This window comes from Lynx canadensis, chromosome D1 (assembly GCF_007474595.2).
Source record: "Lynx canadensis isolate LIC74 chromosome D1, mLynCan4.pri.v2, whole genome shotgun sequence".
Lineage (NCBI taxonomy): Eukaryota > Metazoa > Chordata > Mammalia > Carnivora > Felidae > Lynx > Lynx canadensis.
Window position 1 is genome coordinate 103,347,363 of NC_044312.2, and position 18,653 is coordinate 103,366,015.

General features: G+C 45.9%; 2 protein-coding genes across 2 annotated transcripts; both read right to left on the reverse strand.

Annotated features, from left to right (window-relative positions):
* On the reverse strand, positions 1–1,002 carry LOC115526415 (olfactory receptor 1S1-like). The gene has a single exon (XM_030333814.1). The coding sequence runs from the start codon at positions 967–969 to the stop codon at positions 1–3; it is 969 nt and encodes a 322-aa protein (XP_030189674.1). The 5' UTR covers positions 970–1,002.
* Positions 1,003–13,313: 12,311 nt separating this feature from the next.
* LOC115526416 (olfactory receptor 10Q1) lies at positions 13,314–14,273 on the reverse strand. The gene has a single exon (XM_030333815.1). The coding sequence runs from the start codon at positions 14,271–14,273 to the stop codon at positions 13,314–13,316; it is 960 nt and encodes a 319-aa protein (XP_030189675.1).
* Positions 14,274–18,653: the final 4,380 nt, after the last annotated feature.

The window sequence follows — 18,653 nt, forward strand, 5'->3', positions numbered from 1 at the left end:
TCATGGGGATAAATCAGATGCCCACGGCATCAAAGGGAGGAAGATTTTCCTACTGAGGAGCTTTCTTAGGGCACCTTTCATGTCCTTGTTCCTCAGGCTGTAGATGAAGGGGTTCATCATGGGCGTCACCACAGTGAATAGCACTGCACCAATCTTATCTCCGCCATCAGGGTGAGTGGTTGAGGGGAAGAAGTAAACCCCTACAATGGTCCCATAGAAGAGCAATACAACTGTCAGGTGAGAGCCACAGGTGGAGAAGGCTTTCCACTTTCCCTCTGTGGATGAGATTCTCAGGACAGCCCTGACAATGCAGATGTAGGAGAAGAGGATGAGGGCAAAGGGGAAGGTGACAACCGATAAGCCCGCGATAAATAATACGAGTTCATTGACCCTTGTGTCTGAGCAGGACAGCTTGAGCAGAGGCGCCAAGTCACAGAAGAAGTGTGGGAGAGTGTTGCTGTCACAGAAAAGCAACGGAAGGAGCAGAAGAGTGTGTATTAGGGCAACAGCATTACTGAGGACCCATGGAATGACCGCAAGCGAAACGCAGAGCCTGGGTTGCATGATGGTCATGTAGTTCAGAGGGTAGCAGATAGCCACAAAGCGGTCATAGGCCATGACGCCCAAGAGGAAATTGTCAATAACGACAAACACAATAGAAAAGTACATTTGCGTGATGCAGTTCTCATAGGAGATGGATTGAGTCTTGGTCTGAATATTCATCAGCATCTTGGGGACTGAGGTGGATATGGAGGAAATATCAGCAAAGGACAGATTGACAAGGAAGAAATACATGGGAGTGTGAAGGTAAGAATCCAAGCCGATGGCCAGGATGATGAGTCCATTCCCAACTACAGTGACCAGGTACATACCCAGGAAAAGCACAAAGAGGACCTTCTGCTGCTCAGCCTGGTTGGAGAGTCCCAGAAGGAGGAACCCAGAGACGGTGGTTCGATTTCCTTGATGCATATTTCTGCTGATCTGGAGAAAGGAACACAAGGTCTTCACAGACCCAAAGAAAAGCCAGTGTGGTAACATTTGGCTGCAGCCGCTGGAGGGGGGTGGAGAAAGATTACTTAATGAGGAACTACGTCAGCGGTTCAGAGACTCAGGAAATGCCTTCGAAAGGAAAGTCAGAGCCACCACGATAGACATTTCTCAATGAACACGTTTGAAACTCGAACACGACTCTGACAGTGATGGTTAGAGTGGGTTCCAAATGTAGTGAAAAGCCTGAAACTAAGGACGATGGGTGAGGTGTACTCCATATTCTAAAGATGCTGGATACCCCTGAAGGAATTACTTAAAAATGAAGAAAACAGGGGCGCCTGGGTGGCACAGTCGGTTAAGCATCCGACTTCAGCCAGGTCACGATCTCGCGGTCCGTGAGTTCGAGCCCCGCATCAGGCTCTGGGCTGATGGCTCAGAGCCTGGAGCCTGTTTCCGATTCTGTGTCTCCCTCTCTCTCTGCCCCTCCCCCGTTCATGCTCTGTCTCTCTCTGTCCCAAAAATAAATAAACGTTGAAAAAAAAATTAAAAAAAAAAATGAAGAAAATGGCCCTAACACCTTTCCTAGCATTCGCTTTCATTTTGAAATTGAAGAAGACAGAACTGGGAAGAGTCACTGAGGGAAGAGATTGGGAAGGAGAACCAAGCGAGCTTACTGAAATATACTGCAGTGTGGGTGCTCCTGCCCACTCACGTTAGGGGGAGGATGCAGAAAAGCTACTCTTGGGGAACGTGTACAAGAAGGGAGACCAGAAGTTCACTTCATTCGTGGCTGGATGTTAGGTGAACGGAGAAAGTTTAGGGGACTTGTAAGAACCTGAAGACTTGTGTTTGTGGGCCACTTCTAAAGATGGGAGGCTCCCCATACAGAGAAAGACAGATACCATATGTTTTCACTCTTATGTGGATCCTGAGAAACTTAACAGAAACCCATGGGGGAGGGGAAGGGGAAAAAAAAAGAGGTTAGAGTGGGAGAGAGCCAAAGCATGAGAGACTCTTAAAAACTGAGAACAAACTGAGGGTTGATGGGGGGTGGGAGGGAGGGGAGGGTGGGTGATGGGTATCGAAGAGGACATCTTTTGGGATGAGCACTGGGTGTTGTATGGAAACCAATTTGACAATAAATTTCATATATTAAAAATAAATAAAGATGGGAGGCTCCCTGGATTAGCCACCTGTGGCTGGGGGAGGGGAGAAAGCATGGTGGGGGGCAATTCTGCACCCTCACCATGGCATAGCATGAGTAGGTGAGTTTCCTATCTAGAGGCCAAGTGAGTGCTGCTGGATCTTGTTGGACTCAGACCACTGTGTTGGGACTCCACCCAAAAGATCTTGCTGGGGCAGAGGAGGCCGTAGCAGTGAGGTCGTGGATGGGCTCTCTTACAAAAGAGGGATCATAAAAAGATCAGGTGGAAGATGCATTGCCCTTGAGGCAAGCAGTCCCAGAAAGGAGGCCTCTGAAGAACCCCAACTGGTCTCACGACAGAGCACGCCTGCCACGCGAAACTCACCGACTGTTCGTATTCCACGGCAGCAGACTCGAGGACTTTGGTCCTCTTACCCCCTCCCTTTCTTCTTCCTTCCCACTGCATATCCCTAAGCTGCCTGAGCTCATGGGGGAGGACGAGTACTTTGAAGGGTGTGAAGTTAAAGTGTTGAATTGGTCCAGGCTTTTGCAAACCTAGAAGTGGTCTTGAGTCCCAAAGTAGAAGTTACTTTTAAAACTAACAGTGACTGAAAAGCAAGAGGCACCACCCAAGGTGCGGCCCAGAGTCAGGGAAGGGAGACTGAACCAAGTCTGGGTTTCCTTGCAGCTAACTGGGAAGAACACTGGGCCGAGGGCTGAGGTATGTGGTTCCTCCCAGTCTTTCTACTCTGCTTGTATTGCCTCCTCTTACTCTTTCTCTCCCTTCACTCATCTCTCAAAGATTCGAGATAATCGTGTCCCCAAATAACTTTTCTTTCCATGAAGAGGCCAAACCCCAGGAATCTTCCCCCTCTGGGATTCTGGCAAACGGAAGGGCAGTGGAGACTGAGCAGTAGATCTGAGGTCTCCTTGCTCTCGAGAAGCCTGGCTTACAAGTCAGAGGGGAGAGGGGGTGACGGCGTGGCTCAGTCGGTTAAGCATCCGACTCTTGATTTTGGCTCAGATCGTGACCTCGTGGCCCCACCTCAGACTCTGTGCTGACAGTGCTTGGGATTCTCCTTCTTCCCCTCTCTCTCGGCCCCTCCCCCACTCTCTCTCTCTCAAAATAAATAAATAAACTTGAGTATATATGTAAAACAAATCAGAGGGGGGAAGCACACCTATAGAAGGGAGATTCCCACCCAAAGCCATATGACGAGATAAAGAACTGGCAGGCATCGATATTGAAACCTCGGGGCAAGACACAGACCTGCCTTGTAAGGCCCTGTGATCACTAAGCCCTGGGCTGGTTTGGGCTTGACTAGAATGGCGACGTGTAGTTTTGAGTGACAATCTCCTGTCTCTCCCACCTGCCAGCAGTCCCACACAAATGGAGTCCCTGAGGCACCTGCCTCGCCGGTTAAGAGCAGCACTACAGTCTAAACAGGCTCACCTCTGAAGGATGATAAGAGCTCAGGAAGTTACTGGAATCTGAACCCAGCAGCTTAACTGATTGTTGGCAGGGTAGCATCGGGGAGCCTGGGAGCAGCTCTTACGTATTTTTCAGAACCAGACTCTTTTCCCCAAGCACAAGTCATGGTGCTGGGCTCTCGTGGGACATTTGGCTCTTTCAGTGTCATTTGGGATGGTGTCCCTGAAGTGCTTTCCTCAAAACAGACGGTTGTTTTCACATCCCAGCTTCGGTGAGGAAAATGGGAAAGAGCCAGGCAGCACTGTTGTTTTGTTTCTTTGTTTGCCCTCAGGTGCCCCTTCCCGCTTGTTGGTTGAGGCTCTTCATCCCACAAGTGAATTGTTTGCTGTGTGTCTTAGGTTTTCAGTGAGATGGTAAATACTTTGGATTCCTTCTGTTTCCTTTCTAGTGCCTAGTAGAGGGGGAGCACTTAGGAAATACCTCAAGAAATAAGTGAAATTCCTGCATTAGGGGGTTAGGACTCCAAAGAGATTCTGTCTCTAGCGGAAGGGGAAAGGCTATGGTCTTTGTGCCATGTGAATGCACGTCAGCATTGGAAGGGAATCTCGGGGTCCAGTGGTTCAGCACTCAGGGCTCTTAGCTGCCAAAGAATGAAATAAACTCTGGGTTTTTGATACACAAAAGAAACATACTGAAATGATTTGGGGTGGTTCACAGATTTGCTGGGAAGGCAGGAGAAAGAGACCCTGAAGAGGGCAGGATCAAGCGATGCTCTATAGCCAGAGACACAACCTAAATCCGTACCTCCCTTCTAATGCTTACATGTGCCTCATTATGTCGTGCGGGTATTTCCGACCCAAACCAGGAACACTCACGCCCTCCTCACCAGGAAACAATTCAACCTATAGACTAACCGTATAGTTACTCAGGACTAATATTTAAAAGAACTGCATCATGAAGAAGAAAGAAAAGGTAAGCTGTTCTGTTATATCAATCTATCTAGTTATAAGTAGGAAGGAAATGTGGGTGGAACCATAATCCTGACATGTTTATGAGCTCCTTCTACTACAGTTATGGTCTGAATGTTTGTGTCCCCCTCAGATTCATATGTTCAGACCTAACTCTCAGGTGATGGTATTAGCAGGTGGGGGGGGGGGGGGGTCCTTTGGGAGGTGATTAAATGAGGGTGGAGCCCTCATGAATGAGATTAGTGCCCTCAGAACTGAGACTCAGAGAGACCCCCATCCCCTTCCACCATTCGAGGACACAGGGAGAAGGTGGCCATCTATGAACCAGGAAGTGGACTCTCACCAGACAGGGAAACTGCCCACACCTTCGTCTCGGACTTCCAGCCTCCAGAAGTGTGAGCAATAAAACTCTGTTGTCTGTAAGACTCCCAGTTTATGATGTTTTGTTACACAGCCTGAAATGCTTAAGACAACTGCCAACTTAGCATGAGTCTTCTAGAAAGCAGACTCCGAAGCAGGAATTTCGATCTTGACATTCTATTTGGAAGATCTCCCCGGGGAGGTGAGGACAACTGAGGGAAGGAGGCAAGGCTAGATGCAAACAAAGTGGTGAGATGCTTTACCGCAAGGGGATTGCACGCATGCGTGGAAGGGCCGAGATTACTCATCATACATGTTCACTCAGCATGTGGGAAGGAGCCACTGCAGCCAGGAGTTCAGAGAAGAGAAAAGGAAAGGATGCTCTTGTACCTCGTTCCTTCTCATCTCTTGTTTCCCATCAACCTTGGGGACTTGACTCTTCTGAACTTCCAGTTACACCATCTGGCTCCTTCATGGTGCGAGAAAGCAAAATTTGGGGCACATAGCTGGCTCAGTTGGTTAAGCGACCGGCTCTTGACTTCAGTTCAGGCCATGATCTTGCAGTTCGTGGGTTTGAGCCCCGCTTCAGGCTCTCCAATGACAGCTCCGAGTCAGCTCGGGATTCTCTCTCTCCCTCTCTCTCTCTGGCCCTCTCCCGCTTGTGCTCTCTCTCTCTAAAAATAAATAAATAAACTTTAAAAATTCAACCAAGTAAATATAAAGAACTAATTGGCTTCGTTAAGTGATTCATGAATCAGGCACCATACCACTAGCAAGCAGAATGGGGTTCTAAGGAGCTTTACAAAATGAAAGGTTTTTATAAGAAGGAGGGTAGGACAAGGAAGTTATTAATGAAAGAAAAGGATTGTTTCAGGCAAGGTCATCTTCCTTTAGGAGGAAGGGCTGGGGGGGGGCGGGTCTCATCATGCAGATGACCTTATCTTCCTATGGGGGAGAGAGAGCCCCTCTGACAGATTACCTTACTGGTGCTGACCAGAACATCCCAGATGGATTGGCTTAAAACCCCACTCCTGCAGAGGCTGAAACTGCAGTGAAGTCTTGGTTTACTGTACCGGGGGAAGTGACTCCACCTTGGTCTGTAGTTGGTTTTTTTTTTAACCGTGGCCACACAGGAAGCCAGGAACCATGTTCGGAAACATGGCTATCAATCTGAGTCTGGAAGAGGAGGGGGACTTTGTGTGGGCAGGTTTGGCAATCAGGTTCACGTGGATGTCTGCTGGCTGAGAGACCTAAGAAAAAGGGCAGAGTTTGGGAGGCGAGCAGTGTCCTTTGAAGGGTTAGCGTCCAATCCAACCCACCTCTGTGCCACTCAGATGTACTCAGGCCTCTTTCATCTCTACACTTCATACCACACTGTGGGGCTTCCATTTTTCCAAGGGAATGAAAACACTCTGAGAAGGGAAGGATAAGCCCCTTTAGCCCAGAGCAGTATTTCTCAACCTTGTATTCATTATTGCCCAGGTACCCTCTCCTCTTAAGGACCCTTTATACCTTTTATCTTCAATTCTCTCCAGCTCCCCTGACATTAAATACTATGGAATAAGATTTTGTCAGATAAAGGTGAGCTTTGGAGAGAAAACATTAGAATATCTAAGATTTTTTTCACCTCCAAGTACTGATTTTTGCCCACGTGGGGGCGATGTTGTCCCTGTGGAGATCCTATCAAGGGGGTGGCCAGTGTTGGTCTCTTGGAAAACTACAGCAAGAGTATTAGCAAAACAAGTCCTAGTCCCCCCGTTTCTAGCTGGCCCTGAGGCTCTGGCTGAGTTCCTCATCCCCCTCCTTCATTTGTCATCAGACTCTCTGACTCTGGGATCGCACTTTGGCTGATCTGGATTGTTTTCTGCTTCCCCAAGGGGTAAGGATACATAGTTGTCCTAACCTTTTGGGTTCTGGTTGTCGTGGTTGCTCATTATAATCTTCCCTCCAGAGTTCAAAATTATCCTGGTTCAAGGTTTCAGGAACTGGAAACCCCCTTTCTCTACCATGCTGTGAAATTTTGGAGGTAGAACCTGAGGGTTAGCCCTATCGAAAGAGAAGGACTTGGGAAAATCTCCTAAGCTTCTGACTATGTTTTATCTGTTCAAAGTTTATTAACAAAACATTACTTAGACTTTACTCCATATCCTGTTCTGGCTTAGGTATTAGGAGGAAGTCATGCGGGTTAACGCTCAGGCTCTACCCTCTTAGACATTCACGGTTAACTTGCAGATACAAGATGTGAACAAAGAAGCAAGAACTTGAAGTTGCCAATGGCAGGTGGAGACAAGTACAGTGATTGCCGTCAGCTATCAAGCATGGTAGAGAAAATGCTGCAGGAATCCAGGAGACGGAGAGTTATCTGTGGACTGGGCTAGTAAGTAAATATCTCATGGAAGATGTGAACCAGAGTCATTCTTTTAACATGGGTAGGGTGTACATGGGTGGGGAGACACAGAGAGGGATTGTGAAGCAGGGCAATGGTCTGAGCAGAGGCCACATGGTGGGACCATGCATGGCATGTTCTGGGTTCAGTAAAGAGACTAGTGTTGTTAAGGTTGAGGTTCCTAAGAAGAAGTAAGAAATAAAGTTGAAAAGTTGTACCTTGGGGCCTGATCTTGGAGCGCTTTTAATGTCAGGGAAAGGTTGCTTTTGCATTTACCAATTCCTTATCAATCATTTCTAGTCGCTCGTAAATTACATGGTGTGGAGTCATTCCACGAACAAAGTCATGGAATCTGGAGCTGGAGGGCACCACGAAGGTCAACTAAAACATCGCTCATTGTACAAATGAGTAAATTGATCCCTAGAAGGATGGGTGCCTTGTTGACATCAGTTGATTAGTTTGGGCAGAACCAAAAAGAGAACTGCATGGCGTGGTTTCCAGTCCGGTATAATTTAAAAGCTCCATAATCCCAGCCATTTTTTCTTAGCTGGTTTGAGATAAACACTGATAAAATCACCAAGGGCTCAGATAACAAAATATCTCCAGAAAAGCCTGGTTGAGACATAGGTGTGTTAAGCTCTGGCTAGCGGGGCATGGGAGTTCAGAGAACTGGAGTATGGGGGCCAGAGAAACCATCTGATGACAAGTGCCCATTTCACATGTCAAGCATAAGACACCCAGAAGCAAAAATGAGACGTTAGAATCAAGCTCACAATGGATAAGGAAATTGGATTAACAAATTGTGGTATATTCATACAATGGGATACTACTCAGATATAAAAAAGAACAAATTGCTGAAATTCATAACCACCTGTTTGAATCTCAAAAACATAATGTTAAGCGAGGGAAGCCAGACACAAAAAGAATACAAACTGTGTGGGTTCCATTCATATGGGATTTCTGAATGGGCACAGCTAATCTGCAGTGATAGAAGTCAGAACAGTGGTTGACTTGGCAGGGAGGGGAATTGACTGGAAAGGTGGCACAAGAGACATTTCTGGGGTGATGAAAATATCTTATTATTGAGTACAGTTGCCCAAATACATGAAACCAAGCCCTTGGAAATCCATGCATTTTATTGCATGCTGCTTACACTTCAATTAAAATATAATAAAACCAAAATAAGGCCACTACATTTTCCTTTTTGTGCTTCAAGGGGAATTTGAATATATGATGGCATCGGAGTTCCTGGAAAAATCTTTTCTTGCCTTGTCATTTCTGCCAGAGAAGCAGAGGTGGAGATGTTAAAGCTTTGCTGGGATTCTGGAAGCAGAAGCTAGGAGGCAGCGTGAAGCCAAGGATGTTTCTACATATGGTAACATCGAAAGGGAAGATATCGACCTCCAAGATGTCTTGGTCTAACAGGAAGTTGGTCCACACTCGACAAGAGAGATGAGACCAGATACGTGGCAGTATCTTAGAAATAAGAATACCCAGGATAGAACAAGCCAATGGGCACTTATGTACAGCCACAGGGATTTGCTGGAGGCTTCTGGACTCGTATGTATGGGTGGGAGGGAGTCTTAGACATTTTGGAGCCAGAGTTTCTAAGAGCAACTTGGCCATGGAAAAAATATAAACCCTTCTGTGAGAATACACATAAGAAGCACCAAAACTTATGTTGAGGAAGACACAGGCGCATCTTACACCATGTGTAAGACACTAATAATTGTGTGGTTATGTTCCCAATAGTCTGTAGACTCCTTGAAAGCAGGTATCTCGTGTTTTGTCTATGAATTCCAGCATATAGCACAGTGTCAGGTACATAATACAGTCCCCTTTTCATTCCCAAGTCACCATCCCTCAACATTTTTGTGTATCCCAAATCCTTGGCCCCCCCCATCACCACTCTCCTCCTTATTTTCATAGCACCGGCATATGGATGTATTATCTCTTTCCCTCTCGGGAACATAGAGTCAGAGAGGGACCCATAGAGTCAGAGACTTTGGCAAATAGTAGATTCTTTCTACACATTTGTTTAAAAATGAGTAAATGAACACCCATGATTAATATTTGTTGAAGGGGTTGTTGTATTATGGCATCGAGGTGCCTTTCTAAAACAATTTTACAAAGATCACCAAGTATGTGGACTGTGATCTCAGGGGATGGTTACAAAACACTGTGGCCCATCTCTGTTGAGTAGCCTCTTTCCCCCCATGTATGAGCACCATACTTTTTTCCTTCTCATGAGAGCTGGATAGAAACCAAAAAGGAGCAACTAAGACAAGTCAAGTCAGAGCTGATGGGCAAAGAGAGGTCCAAGCAATAATCACCATCCTATTTCAAGCTTCTGATTATTTTCCCTAGAATCCATAATTTTACAATGTGGTTTTCAAAGTAGCTACTGGGAGAGGGAGAGGGAGAGAGAGGAAGGAAAGGGAATGTGGTCATCATTGTGAAAATACCTGTTGTGACGTTTGATGATGTGCTGTTGCAGGTTGTTTCTGACCCATCTAATATCCACAAAGTGAACCGTCTGCCCAGGATGTGTTGTTACATAATCTCTCTTATTCCAGCCTTCTCTTATCTAGCCATCTCTCCGTCTACACTCGTTAGTCGTGCTTGGATAAAACAGACGGGCACAAGTAACACACTCCTTATATGGTTTCCTTGGTCTTCAACCTGTGGAAAGGAGAAAATGGAATTCTTGGGAATTTTCAGGAATGTACAAAATTAAGCCATGTAAAAACCATTCTCACCATTCTTTATCCTCTTTACTCATTATGGTAGGCATCTAAAATTTGTTCAATGGTTAGAAACAGTAGGTATATTACTATGTACCAAGTGAATACCAGCGAATACGCAGATGCTGGAAAAAAGCCCGTGAACCTTACCAGGTGGCATTTGAGGAAAGACACATTCCAACCTCCCACTAGTATCAACAGTTCTGTGCAGGATCGCATGTCAAAACTGCCAATCTGAGGACTTATTTGCTTCCAAACCGTGTTATTTCTTAGAACATCATTCATAGGATTTGTATAAAATTTCTCAGGCATATAGGCTTATGACTATTTATTTTATTTACAAGGATGACTCAAAGTTAGCAGCAGACAGGGCCACGAACTCACACACGGAAACAGCTACCGGCAAGATTGACTGATCCGTCGTGACGGTTTCTCGCCCAGTGCTTCTTGTTCTGGTCTTTTCCTGGTCCCAAACGTGTAAACTTAACCTCAGACCCCGTGTGTCATGTTTCCTGCTCTTTCTTTTCCCCTGGACATTCGTGGATTCTCTAAACCAGTAACCTCTCTGTGTTGCTTATTATGCTTTAATTCTTGCGGGAGAGTTACGATGCCTTTTCCAATTTCCCTAATTTCTCAAAATACCTTTCCTCAGAATTTGGGTTTAAAAATAAATAATTATTTTTGAGAAGTGCTGGGAAGGAATTTGCACATGGAAACAAAACTCTCACCACTGTGGCTAACCCTTCCTTTCATGCACCTGTTGAACCAGGAGAAAGGACTTGGAGAAATCCAGTGTGACAAACATATCAGTGATAAAGTGTTTAAGAAGACATAACGATGTTTCTGGCAAAGTTACTTGCAGGCAGTGTCATTTCAGTGAATGGAAGTGATTTCCATTTTGTACTGCATGTAGTGTCATGTTTAATTTTTAAAAAAGAAAAAAAGACAAAAAGGAGGAGCTTCCATTTAGCTAAAATATGCCCTGGAAGGTAACTAGGGGAGCCCAGTAATCCAGCTGAAAGGATTGATCATTGCTCTGGAAGCTTCATCTGGATAGAGTAACAGTTCACCTTCTTTTTGGGTCCCGAGTTAATTTTCTTTTTTTTTTCTCTAAAAAAAATTTTTTTTCATTTATTTATTTTTGAGAGACAGACACAGAGACAGAGCACAAGTCGGGGAGGGGCAGAGAGAGAAGGAGAAATAGAATCCAAAGCAGGCTCCAGGCTCCCAGCTGTCAGCACAGAGCCTGACGCGGGACTGAAACTCACAAACTGTGAGATCGTGAAATGAGCCGAAGTCGGATGCTTAACCGACTGAGCCACCCGGGCGCCACCCCCCCCAAGTTAATTTTCTATATGATTTGTGACCTTAAATAAAAACAAAAGGAGTCATGGAAACACAGTTGGAAACTTTCCTGATGTTTGCATTCTCGACAATGTCTCGCACAGTGTGCACATGTAATTGATTCATTCTGTCCTGATGTGGCTTGGCCTGCATAGGTTGATAAGCAGCTTGCCAACCAGAGTTCTGTTCCTTCCCTCCAGCATTTAGCTGGAAGCAAAGGCATTTCTCATACATTGTGAAATCCATGACTGTTTCCAGAATAATTAACACTTTGTAGTCCTTCTCCTTACCCCCATGTGACATCAGCGTGAAAACAATTAAAAGCGTGGAAAGCAGTCATTTTGAAGAGAAGAAGTAACTGAGACAAAAAAATACGCCAGTTTAGGAAGAATAAGAAAGGTGGATTGTGCTGTGATAGGAGTTTACAGAAACTGTCATTTATCTGCTTACAAGAGTAACACAGTCTCACTTTACAAAACTTGGAAACATGCATGAATGAATAAAGAAGAAACGATTACCCATAATTCTACAAAGCCCAGATAAGAACCACTAACTTTTTGGTGTGTGTCTATTCATTATTCTGCACATGTGTGTTTACCAAACTGGGCTCCCGTTATACATACAGGTTTGTTTCTAGCTCTTACCACTTAGTGTTCTGATGAGAAACATTGCCCCTTGTTGTTTAATATTGATTGAAATGCATTGTAAGTATGTTATATTCATGTGTCCAACACTGGAAGTGAGATTTTAATGCCTTTTCGTTTTATAAAGGTAAGGAACAGGCTTCTAGTTCCACTTACGTTAGCCTTAATTATTTGACATTGTGATTTTAGAACGAGAATTACTGAATTAGTAAAAGGAAGCATTTTCAGGCCTTCGGTAAACTTAGCCCTATGGCATTTAGAAACGTTGTACCAAGTCCTTAGGTGAGTTTTAGTATCCCCTGGCTGACACTTACTTCTTGGGGTCACTAGCCGAAGTCAGCCTAATGGGCAACATCCAGTCCCTTCCCTGACAGGTCGTGTCCGCCCCCAACTGTTCTGGAGCAGGTAATTTCTGTTAAGAACTGTCCTTGGATCCCTCTTTACTTCGTTGTTCCTCAGGAAGGCTGGGCAGCATGAAGCCAGCTGTGCAAGGCACCGAGGAGCGAATTCTACAGGGTTTGCCTGTGGTCAGGGAGCAGGTGCGGGAGGATGGAACCACCATGGGGCTGCAGGACGTGCCGCGGTGGGAGGACCAGTGGCGCCACCTGCTGAGCGGGTCTTCCACCAGTAGCCGTTAAGAAGGCACCGGAAGAGGTGAGGAAGGAGAGTAAAGCTGCAGGAAAGCCAACAAGGGCACGGAGGGCTTGTACCCGCAGCGCTGGCGTCCTGCTCAGTCAATGGATGCCAATTCCTGCCCGCTTCCTGGCACAATGAAGGACGATGAAGGCAACCCATTGGGATGTATGGAAGGAAGGAAATTGATGCATTAGATAAGCTTCTGTTTGCCACACGTTCGTATCTAAAACAACAGTACAGTGTATTTCTCTTAGTAAGATCTATGTCTGTAGGAACACATCTAACTGAAGGCGTCGTTCACAGGATACCTCAGTATCATCGCCTTCTCAACAGGCAGGACGTCTGTGATGCTTTAGTCCCAGCATGCATGGTGGGGGGGCGGGGGGGGAGAGGTCCTGACGAAGTAATTGCCCCGACTGAGCTCTGAACCTTTAAAGTAGGGCCCGCAGACTAGCGCTCCTGCATTGAGGTTTTTGTACACATTTTCCAAATCTTATTCAAGCACTTCAAGAAAATGAGTACAGACTGTGGACATGGGGCCAACATGGCAAAAAGAAACGTCAACTGCAAAGTGTGGGGGAGGTAAGTATGAGAATTCCATATTCGTTGTTCAGAGTCCATTATCACGGCCACTGACAGACACCCACCCCCAGGCCCCTTAAGCCTCAACGGGTGTCCGAGGCTGCTTTACTGGCGATGGCATTCCTCAGGGCACCTTTGACATCCTTGTTCCTAAGGGTGTAAATCAGCGGGTTGAGTAAGGGGGTGACGAAGGTGTAGACCAAGGCGATTTGGCGGTCCTCGTCCTCTGAGGTGCTGGAGCGGGGACGCAGGTAGACCAGGCTGCAACAGCCATACTGCAGCAGGACCACGGTGAGGTGCGACGAGCAGGTGGAGAAGGCCCGGCGGCGGCCCTCGGCGGAGCGGATGCGCAGGATGGCGGAGGCGATGAACACGTAGGACACACAGATAAGCAGGAAGGGGACGGTCAGCACCAGGATGCCCACCACGTAGAGCACCGCCTGGTGCACGCGGATGTCGGCGCAGGCCAGCCGCAGGACGGGAGGCACGTCGCACAGGAAGTGGTTGATTTCCCGGCGGTGCCCGCAGAAGGGCAAGGTGAAGATCAAGCAGGCGAGCTGCAGGGAGAGCAGGAGGGCCAGGCCCAGGGCGCACAGCACCATCCGGACGCACAGCTTCTGGGTCATGATGAGGGTGTAGCGCAGCGGGTGGCAGATGGCCACGTAGCGATCGTATGCCATGATTGCCAAGAGGAAGCAGTCAGCGCTGCCAAGGGCGACGAAAAAGAACATTTGGGCCCCACAGCCAGCCAGCGGAATGGGTTTCCGGGCGCCCCAAAGGTTGGCAAGCATCAGAGGCACCACAACAGAGGTGTAGCAGATTTCCAGGAAAGACAGGTTGCACAGGAAGAAGTACATGGGGGTGTGCAGCGAGCTGTGTGTGCGCACCGCCCAGACGATGGCCGCGTTGCCACAAAGGATCATCAAGTAGAGCAGGAGGAAGAGGAGGAAGAGGAGGGCCTGCAATTCGGGGACGGTGGTGAAGGCGCGGAACACGAACTCGGTGGGGCCGGACTGGTTGAGGACGGGGCTCCTGGCAAACATGTCCCCTGCAAGAGAGCGACAGAAAGGGCCGGATCTTCCTTCGCTGAGTTGTTTTATTGCGGGAAGAAAAGCAGACATTTTAAATTTGATTTCTGATTTGGCATTTAGTATCCAGTTTCCAAATTCAGTGCTTGGGATGAATTCACACTACAGGCTACGGTATATGTTTTCCCAAGGAATCTTCAAAAATGGGATAGATAGTAATCTGTAGAGTTCTTTGTGCCAAAGACTTATAGATATTCTTTGGTGAAATGTCTTTTTTTTTTTTTTTTTTTTACACCGGTATTTTACATCTAATTTGACAAGGGCTAAATCTTTGCTTGCATTGCATCGAACAGTTGTGCGGTTGTAGATGTTTTTTAAATTAGACAAACGGATGCGGTTTTTTTGGTAAACATTCTTAGTGAAATGTAACAACCAGAGGCATTCACAAATCCTAAGTGTAGGGCTTGAATTTTTTGTACTGTAAATACACTAGTAGAGCCACTATCAAGAGGGACAAATTGAACAATTCCAGAAACTTACACCCATCTCTCCTGTCTCGTGACTTTCTACCTTACAAAGGTAAACCGCCCTTTCAACTTTGGTCACTGCAGATCAGTTTACGTTTCAATTCCTACGTGTGATGATAAAGCGTGTACTGTCTTGTGACGGGGTTCAACATTGTGTCTGCAAAGTTATTTCTGCTGTTCCATGTAACATTTGTTATTATTTCTGTTGTTTTAGAGTATTCCATTTTACGGCTGTACTGCAATTTATTCTTGAGTTCACTTTTCATTCTATTATTTTGGCTCAGATAAAACTGGGCAAACACCTTTTATTCCAGTCCTTTCTGAGATACACTTTTTATATATTTCCTCTCGTTTAAATATTTTTTCTAAATTTCCAGGCATGAACCTAAACTTTAGGGCTAGGACAGATTCACCTAGAAGGGGACTGTAGGGAGTAAGGAAAAATGAAGGTAGAACTGCTAGAGATAAGAAAATGCAATAAGGAAACTAAAGATGCAATAGCAGAATTGAAATAGACATTAGAACATGCAGGCGAGTAAGAAAAGAACTTTAAAAGCATCTAGGAAGGGAAAAGTACGTATAAATTAAGCACCTTCGGCTACTACAACTTGATTTTTAATATAAAAACCCAAGAGACAATAAAGTCATATCTATAGGTTTAAGAAAAACAAACTGGTGTCAAAGAATTCTGTACCCAGGCTTTAGTGATTTAGGTGCAAAAGCAACAGACAGACTCTCTCAGATTTACAAGGGCTTAGGAAGTATATCGTTCTAAATACAATTGAAATAATTTCTCAACAAAGACTCTGTGCTGCTGGGTGATTAATCAGGATACATAATCCAGGACTGGGGAAGTTGTAATGGAAAAACTCGATTTGAAAAATCAAATAGTAAATATATATATTTAACACTAAATGGTTAATACAAATATTATTCAAAGAAAAAAAAAATTCCCCAAATAGTGCTTGAAAACATACATAATATAAAATGCAAACATTAAAATAATTCCTCACATTAAACAAATTTTATGTTTATTTATTTTTGAGAAAGTGAGAGAGTGCAAGCAGGGAAGGGGCAGAGAGAGAGGGAGACACAGAATGCAAATCAGGCTTCAAGCGCCAAGCAGTCAGCACAGAGCCCGACGTGGGGCTCGAACTCACCGCGAGATCATGAGCTGAGTCGAAGTTGGACGCTTAAGCAACTGAGCCACCTAGGTGTCCCAATAATTCCTCACATTTAAAACCATGAATTATATCATTGGGAAACTGATAGGGAGTGATGGGAGAAATAAAATAATAATGAAATAATATCCTCAATCTGTATAAGGAAGGATTCAAGAGATATTTCATTTGGATGTGACTAATCACAGAAATACCTATTCAAACGTATATTTCTATAATGATCATATGTAGAATAAGTCACAGCATATCCATCCTAAATGACCTGATTAAAAGAGTACATATAGGGATTCTGGGAAGATGGCGGCGTAGGAGGACGCTGGGCTCACCGCGCGTCCTGCTGATCACTTAGATTCCACCTACACCTGCCTAAATAACCCAGAAAACCGCCAGAGGATTAGCAGAACAGAGTCACCGGACCCAAGTGCAGACGAGAGGCCCACAGAAGAGGGTAGGAAGGGCGGCGAGGCGGTGCGCGCTCCACGGACTGGCGGGAGGGAGCCGGGGCGGAGGGGCGGCTCGCCGGCCAAGCAGAGCCCCCGAGTCCGGCTTGCAAAAGCGGAGGGGCCTGACGGACTGTGTTCAGACAGCAAGCGCGACTTAGCAAGCGCGACTTAGCGTCTGGGAGGTCATAAGTTAACAGCTCTGCTCGGAAAGCGGGAAGGCTGGAGGACAAAGGGAGGGTGAGCTGCGGAGCCCCCGGACGACAGAGCTCAGTTTGGCGGGGAACAAAGGCGCTAGCCAGCGCCATCTCCCCCGCCCATCCCCCAGCCAAAATCCCAAAGGGAACCGGCTCCGGCCAGGGAAATTGCTCGCTCCGCGCGAACACCCAACTCTGTGCTTCTGCGGAGCCAAACCTCCGGCAGCGATTTGACTCCCTCCGGCTGCCACAGGGCCCCTCCTGAAGTGGATCACCTAAGGAGAAGCGAGCTAAGCCTGCCCCCCCTCCCGCCGTGCACCTTGCCTTCCCACCCCAGCTAATACGCCAGATCCCCAGCATCACAAGCCTGGCAGTGTGCAAGTAGCCCAGACGGGCCACGCCACCCCACAGTGAATCCCGCCCCTAGGAGAGGGGAAGAGAAGGCACACACCAGTCTGACTGTGGCCCCAGCGGTGGGCTGGGAGCAGACATCAGGTCGGACTGCGGCCCCGCCCACCAACTCCAGTTATACACCACAGCACAGGGGAAGTGCCCTCCAGGCCCTCACCACACCAGGGACTATCCAAAATGACCAAGCGGAAGAATTCCCCTCAGAAGAATCTCCAGGAAATAACAACAGCTAATGAGCTGATCAAAAAGGATTTAAATAATATAACAGAAAGTGAATTTAGAATAATAGTCATAAAATTAATCGCTGGGCTGGAAAACAGCATACAGGACAGCAGAGAATCTCTTGCTACAGACATCAGGGGACTAAGGAACAGTCATGAGGAGCTGAAAAACGCTTTAAAGGAAATGGAAAACAAAATGCAAACCACCACGGCTCGGATGGAAGAGGCAGAGGAGAGAATAGGTGAACTAGAAGATAAAGTTATGGAAAAAGAGGAAGCTGAGAAAAAGAGAGATAAAAAAATCCAGGAGTATGAGGGGAAAATTAGAGAACTAAGTGATACACTAAAAAGAAATAATATACGCATAATTGGTATCCCAGAGGAGGAAGAGAGAGGGAAAGGTGCTGAAGGGGTACTTGAAGAAATAATAGCTGAGAACTTCCCTGAACTGGGGAAGGAAAAAGGCATTGAAATCCAAGAGGCACAGAGAACTCCCTTCAGACGTAACTTGAATCGATCTTCTGCACGACATATCATAGTGAAACTGGCAAAATACAAGGATAAAGAGAAAATTCTGAAAGCAGCAAGGGGTAAACGTGCCCTCACATATAAAGGGAGACCTATAAGACTCGTGACTGATCTCTCTTTTGAAACTTGGCAGGCCAGAAAGAATTGGCACGAGATTTTCAGGGTGCTAGATAGCAAAAATATGCAGCCGAGAATCCTTTATCCAGCAAGTCTGTCATTTAGAATAGAAGGAGAGATAAAGGTCTTCCCAAACAAACAAAAACTGAAGGAATTTGTCACCACTAAACCAGCCCTACAAGAGATCCTAAGGGGGACCCTGTGAGACAAAGTACCAGAGACATCACTACAAGCATAAAACATACAGACATCACAATGACTCTAAACCCGTATCTTTCTATAATAACACTGAATGTAAACGGATTAAATGCGCCAACCAAAAGACATAGGGTATCAGAATGGATAAAAAAACAAGACCCATCTATTTGCTGTCTACAAGAGACTCATTTTAGACCTGAGGACACCTTTAGATTCAGAGTGAGGGGATGGAGAACTATTTATCATGCTACTGGAAGCCAGAAGAAAGCTGGAGTAGCCATACTTATATCAGACAAACTAGACTTTAAATTAAAGGCTGTAACAAGAGATGAAGAAGGACATTATATAATAGTTACAGGGTCTATCCATCAGGAAGAGCTAACAATTATAAATGTCTATGCGCCGAATACCGGAGCCCCCAAATATATAAAACAATTACTCATAAACAGAAGCAACCTTATTGATAAGAATGTGGTAATTGCAGGGGACTTTAACACCCCACTTACAGAAATGGATAGATCATCTAGACACACAGTCAATAAAGAAACAAGGGCCCTGAATGAGACACTGGATCA

Excerpts from the sequence above, each read along its gene's own strand:
- LOC115526415 (XM_030333814.1), bottom strand. The coding sequence starts at position 969 with ATGCATCAAGGAAATCGAACCACCGTCTCTGGGTTCCTCCTTCTGGGA.
- LOC115526416 (XM_030333815.1), bottom strand. The coding sequence starts at position 14,273 with ATGTTTGCCAGGAGCCCCGTCCTCAACCAGTCCGGCCCCACCGAGTTC.